Below are 8,422 nucleotides of genomic sequence, written 5' to 3'. Positions count from 1 at the left end.
TCCAAGGATTTAAAATCGGTGTGGTCATTGCTAACAAGTTTCTAGGAGCACCCGTCCCACCTGCCTGTCCCGCTGTTTAAAGAAAAGCAGTCCCAATCGGCTGTTGGATCAAGAGTAGGTGTTTGCATTTCTGTTCCTTGAAATCATATTGATATCTGAACACTGTAATGTAAGTATCAGGAAACGGTGGTGTTTCTGCCTGTTGTGCAGATTTGCCATTGCTACACATCTGTTTCCTTTCCACATCTGAACATTTTCTCACTTATTGCAATGTTTGTGTCTCTTGGATTCTTCTGCGTAGTTTCTACATATCCTTCTGTTACATATTGCACGTTGGGCTTCTGATTGACAACTGAAAGATAAGCACACATTTATTACCGATTTTGTAAAGGGGAGAGGGGGTGCACTGGCTTGAAATACATATTAATTAGAGCATTATAGAACAATAAAAGATGACATGCATTCCTAGAAATTGTTAGGGCATCCATCACAGCAAAGACTGAGATGCATGATGTGACCTAATGCAGATTACATAATGCTTAAGGCACTACTTTGCACTAGAAATGGTTTAAATAAAGCATTTCAAAATACTTGAATAAGAAGGAAACTTTTGAAAATATTTTGACAATAATTATGAGCCCCCTTCTCTTTTAATACTATTTAGGTGCTGCAATAAACTCATGTTGAAAAATGTTGGCAAAGTTCCCTCATTCTTGGTATCTGGGCTTATTCACCTACTGAAAACTGCTTTTCTTTAGACAAAAGTCCAAGTGTGGAGCAGATATACCCCAGCTGAGGGGGTTGATGCAGCATGGGTGTTTTGTTGGAGGGGAAATCAGCTAAGAGCCATTCAGGACAGTTTTAACACCAGTAGCATTTCTGGTACATACCACAAATATTGTTTTTAATAGTGTTTCAGTAGATTATATTTAGAAACTAGATAAACCCATGGTGATTATCCAGTGTAACCTATCAAATAAAAAGCAATGATATTCATTTTGTATGGTTCTGCATCACTCTTACTGAAGGTATAATACCTGTGGTGGACTTCCAGCTATGAAAGGTTTGGGTTGAGACTATTCAGGTTTAAAACATGCAATATGCAAATATCTCTGTTTAGTAATATTGACTGCAATCTGCTGTGGTTGTGGTTTGTAGCGATGCTCTAACAGGAATTAGTTTACATTGGTTAAAGCTTTTTACCGTGTCCGTTCTTCTCCTGGCCTGGATTGTCTTCATTAGATTTGGACTTATAACTCTCCAGTGTCTGCTCTGAAACATCATTTTCTGTGCAGAAAACACATGTAATTAAGATGATGAGGTTTTTCCATGAGTCTTCCTCACTCTCTGCCTTGAGCGTAAAAATCCTGAGAGACTAGTTATAAAATGGAGATTCTATCATCCTGACTATCTAAGAGATATGCTTAAGACAACAGATTTTTTGGCTTTTGTGTCAGCTGGAGCATGGCCTGAGGCCATCAGTTACAGGGACTCTTCAACAGTTGTTTGCAGTCCTAAAAGTTTGTGTGATTCTATGCACATGGTTTGGTGGTGGACTTGGCAGTGCTGGGTTAACGGTTGGACTTGATCTTAAAAGGTCTTTTACAACCTAAAAGATTCTAGAAATCTAAGTCACAGTCACTGTCTATGGAAGAAGGACATTTAATCAGTGGCTGGAGGAGCCATGATTTGTCTCTGTTTAACAGGCTCCTCAGCTCTGCAGCCCCTCATGAATAAACTAGCATCAGTGGTCGCTTGGACAGGGTCATCACCCACCTCTCTTCCACACTCCATGAGCTTTTTTCAGCTTCTTCATGAAGAGCACGAGAATGATGAGCAGCACGAAAATCAGAGCAGCCACCAAGATTGGCAGCAAGAGATTATTCTCCTTCTTTTTGGTGCCTTCAGATTTCAGATCTTGCTCTGTAAAAGAGGCAGGTATATGCCTGTATTGTTAAACAGCTTCCTGTGAGTCTCTGGTAATTAAGACAAGAATGATATATCCTAAACCAGGCTGGATGAAGATGGATGGCGAGCAGAAGTCATCTTAATGGACTTAATTTTAGGATGTGAGGTCAATTTTTTTCTTCTTGTATGAAGAAGAAGAACTGATTGAAATCAGTGGACTCGTGCTCTGGCACAACAAACAGTAAAATTTAGGGTTTTTTTCTAGATAATAAAACCAGTTGTGTTTTTGTGGTCTCTCCCCAAGGCTGCCAGCCAGCATTACCCTAGTGTACTGACAAAAGGTTTGGAGGTGCCTACGTGGTCAGGGAGAACCAGCTTAGTGCAAGAAAGCCCGTTGCATGTTTGGAAGCTGTCACTGAAGAGTTCGTACCGAAGGTGATGGTGGAAATCACAGTTACGTTTTCACTAGGCAGTGGGGCTCCTGTCCTGGAAATTTCCACTTCTGCGACATTGCCACTGAATGCTGTTTCAGTCCCTGGAGAAATGGAAAGAACAGTATTTCTCTGAAGGGCAAAGGGATATTTAAGAAATGCATATTTTCCCAGCAGCTTTGAAGTCCAGGGCACCTGGTACTGCTGGAGAAAGGGGCTTCTGGAGCCCTTGACTTAAAGCTCTGTGCTCACGTCCTTAACACTGTATTTAATTTTAATCTGAGGACTGCCTAAGCTTTATGAACAGAAAATCTTCACTCTTACACATTCTTGAACTCAGTGGTTCCCATTTACAGCCAAATTCAAACAAAGCTGATCTGGTCAGTCCACGGCTTTCCCTGTCCATCAGTTTGCTTGCAGAACCTGGAATGAGCACGTATCCTTTTCCTTAAAGCATGGTTTTTTAGGGCGTATTTATATCCCTGACTACTCTTTTACTGTCTCCATAGCTCACAGTGGTGCAGTCACCCAGTGTGAGAATCGCCGTCCTTTGCCACTGCCACACCATGTGTGATGAGTTACGGTCATACCGTTGGGGACACGATAACTCGATGAAGCAGACAATTCTTCCTGGTCTGGTGCAGTTGGTGTAACTTCGGACCCTGCGCAAACAGACAGGTGAGCTTTGACTTGCTTACGCACACAGAGAATATATTCTTGTATAATTAACTTGGATTTGTGAAACTGAAATGATAAAGCATGCTGTGTCTACCAAAACTTTACATTCATAAGAGATTTTCTTCCTCATCAGGTATGTAAGCACACCTAGTAAAAGTCCTGCTCAAAGACTCAGGCTCCCTCTCCATGTGTGTTTATCAACATAGGTATGAATTGTTAATCAGGATGTAGCCCTTCTGTCACGTTTGTAATTACTCATGTAGCACTTTTAAACAAATATAAACAGGTAGTTCAAGTATTTCTAAAACAGCCGGTTGAGTTATCACTGCGGGGCCTGTCACACTGAGCAGGTGCGTGCACCCATCTTGGTGTGTTTTGGTTGACCAAGTGATTTGGGCAGTGGAGCTCGTCATTGTTCTGCTGGAAACAATTCCTCAGTTCAATAACTGCAGCCTGCTATCTGCACAGATAACTGTTGTTGCACAGTGCCACCTACTGCGGCCGTCCAGAGGAATCCCAGCCTGGGCTATCACCGTGCTGCGGCAGTGGTTGGTCTGGCTGATGCTGTTCCTGGCAGCATTTCTGTCCTGTTTTGGTAAATTCATGTAACTTAAGACCAAACTTACAAGTAGATGTGACATCTGGCTGGAGGTTTTGCTGGGTTGGTTGGAGGTTTTGCTGGGTTGGTGTTGATGCTGAGCTGGTAACTACTGGACCCTCTGGTACTGCAAAAGGAATGGTTGATTGTTCGGATCCTAAAGGAACACCTCCCCAGACACATGAAAAAAATCAGAAGACACACTTTGCCATTGAACTGATCCTTGAAAAACAAAACCTGCCCTGTATGCTCCACGCTCCAGGCTGTTTGGTCTGGTTGCTTTATCTGATCAGGGGTTACACTTACAGTCCTACCCTCCCACCTTCAGTTTCCCTATCCTCTGAACATATTTAACGCTATGAAATGAGTTAAAAAATGAAAGTGAAACCCATACTAGTATGCTGTGGGTAGATTGGAGTGGAGTCGGTGCTGCTGTTCAGATCTGACACTGCTGTGGTCACTGAGGAAAAAAACAAAGCAGTTCTGAAGGCTGTGCAAAATGTCCCTCAGTGCTGATGGCAACTGGTGATAGGTGCTGTGTTTACCTGACCTGTGCATTGATTAAAAAGAGGCCAAGCAGTTAATGCCTACCTGTAGATTGCTGGTTCTCAGAGACACGGGTATCCACCTCTAGTGATGCTGGTGCAGGATTTGATTCTGTCAGTGAAAAAAAACAAACAGTAGTACAACTTTGAGAGCACTTTATAAGCATTTGTTGAGTCAAGCAATCTAAGCAAAAATGAAGTAAGAATAATTAGGTCCGTCCTAAAGATGAGTAAATAGGTGGAAGGCAAACTCTGAGAACTGTTAGACAGGCAGTTTCCGTGTTAATTTACAATATTTACACCCTCCTAGCTTTCCAGGCGGATGTGTCTAATGTGCAGAAGACATGTGAAGCTCACAGCTTTTTGGGAACATAAACTTTGAGTTACCTTTAAAGCTTTAGGACAAACATCACCTGAATTCTAGCAGCAGCACTGGGGAACTGACGTGCCTGGGCTACTGTGGCTTAAAATTCAATGAATTCTAAGGTAGTTAAGAAGCAGGAAAAAGCCTCAATATCTTAGTTTGGGGTTCTTTTATTGCCCCCTGTAGCCCTTGCATTTTAAAAGGGGGCAGTAGACTATGGGCTTCAGTTCTGCACATGTATCTGCGTAACTTTCAACACTTCAGAGTGGTAAAATGGGATCGACTCTGCTGGAGGAGCCTGCGGTACCTGTCCTGGAGAGGTTCTCAAACCAGAAAGATGCCATCAGCTTCTCCTCTCTTAGTGCTTGGTGGTGAATGATGCAGCTGGCTGTTGAATTGGGCCCATAGGCAAGGACTGTCAGCGTGCTGGTTGTGGTCCATTTCTTCCCATCGGCTTCTAACTTGTGCTTCATGTCACCTGTACACCCATTGGAAGAAAACATTTAAGTGCTTTCAAGAGCAATTTAATGAAAAGCCTTCCAGGTGCAATCTGCATTACTTTGCTGTGCTAAGCACCTGATTACTGTGCAGAAGTGGTTCCTTGTGTAAATGGATTGCATGGGAGCCCAAGGCAGCCACGTCATGTTTTCCTCCTCAGCAGTTAAGTGCAGACCTCGCTGCACCTCCTGCACTCAACCCAAAGCCTCTGCTGGGTTTTGTGACTCACATGGGGAATTTCCCCTACAGCAAAATGTCCAAACACCCACCAGCACTTTTGGTCCTTCCTGAACGGAAGAAGTGGCTTTGCTGTGTGCCAGAGCCTCGTGTGGCCCGCAGCGGGGACCCTCAGGGCAGGGACCTGCTGCTTTGCAGCAGGACTGAGGTCTAGAAAACTTCTGATTCTACTGTGTGGTATCCAAGGGCATTGAATTTGTGTCTTAATAGCTGTGGATTTGTTACCCCAAACAGAAAAAGAAGTCGTGCAACTTTTGTGCATATTGATAAATACGCACAATAAATATTGATGTGCAATGTTTACATTTGTAATAAATAAACATGTATATAGCTCTATGAAATCCGGTGCAAGTCCTCTATCATCCCTGCAGTGCAGGTTTGACTCTTCCCCTTTTGCAGCTGGGGAAAGTTAAACATAAAGATTAATTGCCTTGCCATAATGAATTAAGAGAGAGCCGTGTAACTTGTCTGATGTAGTTCTGAGTCCTCTAGGTAACACTGACTTCTGCTCATTTATATGGTATGGGAAAATAAAGATGTATTTTGAGTGACACCGAGACACGTGTTCGAATAGCTCTGGTGGGGAGGGAGGTTATTTTGGATGTTTACCTTGAATGTCCATAGTGGCACAATAATTTCTACTGTCAGCTTATAGTGTAGAGGTTTTCTGGAAACAAACTGATGCTTTCTCTTGTTAAATGAAAGAAATTCTTTGTTTCCAAATTAGCCTTTACGGATAACTTGCTGTATCACAGTGGCCAGTATTTGTCAATTGTCTTTTCCATCCCTAGCAGGGTCACATTAAGAGCTCAAGGGGATTTCAAAGTGTTTTTACTAGGAAGGAAATAATCTTTATCAGCAACAGCTCAGTACTTACAGCTGGTTTGTCCCTCTGGAGCCCTCGTGAAACTGAGGTGCTGCCAGTAATTAAGATGTATTAGCTATTTTCTGATAAGTATAAATATTTGCAGTAATTGATTAAAGCTGAGAAGGTGGGGTTTTTTTGTGGTTGTGGTCAGGTACTTCTCACTGCTGTTAGGGTCATGAAGGCAAGGGAGAGATAAAGGTAAGTATGTCTTTTTTGTTCAAGTAAGTGGAGAGATGCGTGGCTGGTTTCATGTGTTGTGGGAGGTGTTTAGTGTCTGAGCTGTGTGTTGTGATGTTACAAATAATATATTTTATCAGGCCAGAGCTGAGGTTGTTTCAAGGAAACTCCTGTTTTAGGAAGACTGGGAAAAATGTATATAAAAGCTTATAGGAGACATACAGCTTCCCTGGCCCCTTCCTAACTTCAGCTGGTGTTCACCCAAGCTCTTACAGCCCAGCGCTTCCCAAGCACATACGCAACTTTAGAACCTGCTTTTCCAGGACCCATGAACTGTTTCAGAGCACCTTTCCCCCTGTAATTGCAAGTAGCTCTCTGCCCTGGCTTTTGTGGGGCTTGCTTACCAGTTATGCTGTTTCCTCCGAGTGCACTCCCTTAAGCATAGGGGCTCTATGTGGTTGCTTTAATGCCTGTGTATCTCGCAGCCTGGATTTTTTCTTTAGTCTTGGTTTCTAGCTATATTCAGGCCAGCACAATTCTGTTATCTTCTAGGGCTTTTAGTCCAAGAAAAAACATCTTAGTATGGGGGTGTTGTGTGGAAGATTACAGGCTAAGCTTTGACTATGTTGCTTGATGCAAAATGCAAATAAGAACTTGTCCATATGTGTGAGAAAATACATTTGCATCTATGGTATTTTCTTCACGCTTTGATACAGATGTGTGTTTCCTCCCCACGGCACTGCACTTGCATCTAACGGGGTAGTTATTATTAGAATGTGGCCTTCAAGCAGCTGATTCTATAGCGCACAGGTTAAATTGGGCTACGTGGTGGCTCTGTTCCTGCCCGTGTCCGTCCACCCGGATGCGTGCAGACCTCTTGCTGGGGAAAGCATTGCAAGGGGGTGTGGGCTGTGCTTCCTGAGCTCTCCTGCTTCTGCCAGCGAGCTGCCTGGCTCTGAACAGGCTGGTGAGAGGGAAAGGTGTGTGAGCTGCTCAGCAGAGCCGGAGAGAACCTGCCCAACGGTTACAACCTGGAAAGAGTTATAATGGATTTGTTAACTGACTTCATACTGGGGATTTGAAAACTGCACCTCCAGAGTTTTGTTTTCATTTTATTTCATTGGCATTTCACTCCAGACTCTCGGGGGATTTTGGTGCCAAGCGCTGCTGTTCCGCGCTGAATGCAAGCAAAGCGGATGAGCCCTCTCCCTTACACAAACACGGGAATTTAGTGCTTCTCCAAACCTTCACCACAAGGGCCAAGTTGTACTGGGTGAGGGGAGGGTGTATGGTAATAACAGCTGATGTGTTTCACCCTTCAGTATTTTTCAACGTGCCCAAGGCCATTAAGAAGAAACTGTCAGTGATCCATCTCTGGTCCTTAAACACTTACCAGGGAGCTCTATCCCGTTGTCCAATAGCCAGGTAATCCGGGGCTGTGGTTTACAGCCTTGGGTATAGCAAGACAGTGTAATTTCTCTTTGTGTGTCTTGGGATACTTCCAGTACTGGATTAGAAGGAGCAGCTGCAGCAAGAAGATTTAGAATCAGTTATAGTGTGTCTTTCTACTTGACTTTATGAATGGCTGCCTACATAACACAACATAATCCTGGTCTTAGCTCAAAATAGTGTTAAGCACCATACAATTGTATGTAAAAATGCAGGTCTGGAGTTGAGGACCTGGCTTTGTTCTGCTCTTCTGGAGCAAAGCAGGTGAAGGATCTTACCTAGTATTTCAACAGTCTCTTGCTTGCTTTTGAATGGGATGCCGTAGTAGAAACATTTATATTCGCCTTCATCTTGCACTGTTACATTTGACAGTCGGATGGATAATTCATCCTTTGAGTAACGGATGAGTTTGTACCTCTGATCTCTTAAAGCTGTAAGGAAAACAAAACCCAGCATGCTCTGCGTGTTGGCACATAAGAGGAAGACAGATAATCAAAGCAGTAATGAGCAAAGGAAGTTTTCTTTATTACGTTTTTCTAATTCATCAGCACTTGACCGTAAGGGAGCAGTCCGAGCATAGAGCGCTCCAAGCTGCTGCTGTACTGGTACAGAGGCAGCAGTAGCCTGAAGAAGGGGATGTGTGCTGGCACACATAATTTTTTTTTTTTT

General features: G+C 43.3%; 1 protein-coding gene across 1 annotated transcript; it reads right to left on the bottom strand.

The window, feature by feature from the left end:
* Positions 1-221: 221 nt before the first annotated feature.
* Positions 222-8,184, bottom strand: CRTAM (cytotoxic and regulatory T cell molecule; the record flags this gene model as incomplete). Its single annotated transcript, XM_010158990.1, has 11 exons — positions 222-352; positions 1,204-1,287; positions 1,777-1,923; positions 2,339-2,443; positions 2,930-3,001; positions 3,644-3,772; positions 4,010-4,075; positions 4,207-4,272; positions 4,832-5,002; positions 7,698-7,829; positions 8,032-8,184. Coding segments are annotated over 11 exons (1,256 nt in total), but the record flags the coding sequence as incomplete, so codon positions are not given.
* Positions 8,185-8,422: the final 238 nt, after the last annotated feature.

Source organism: Eurypyga helias, unplaced genomic scaffold (assembly GCF_000690775.1).
Source record: "Eurypyga helias isolate BGI_N326 unplaced genomic scaffold, ASM69077v1 Scaffold33659, whole genome shotgun sequence".
In the NCBI taxonomy this organism is placed as follows: Eukaryota; Metazoa; Chordata; class Aves; order Eurypygiformes; family Eurypygidae; genus Eurypyga; species Eurypyga helias.
This window is presented reverse-complemented; position numbering and strand designations above follow the sequence as displayed.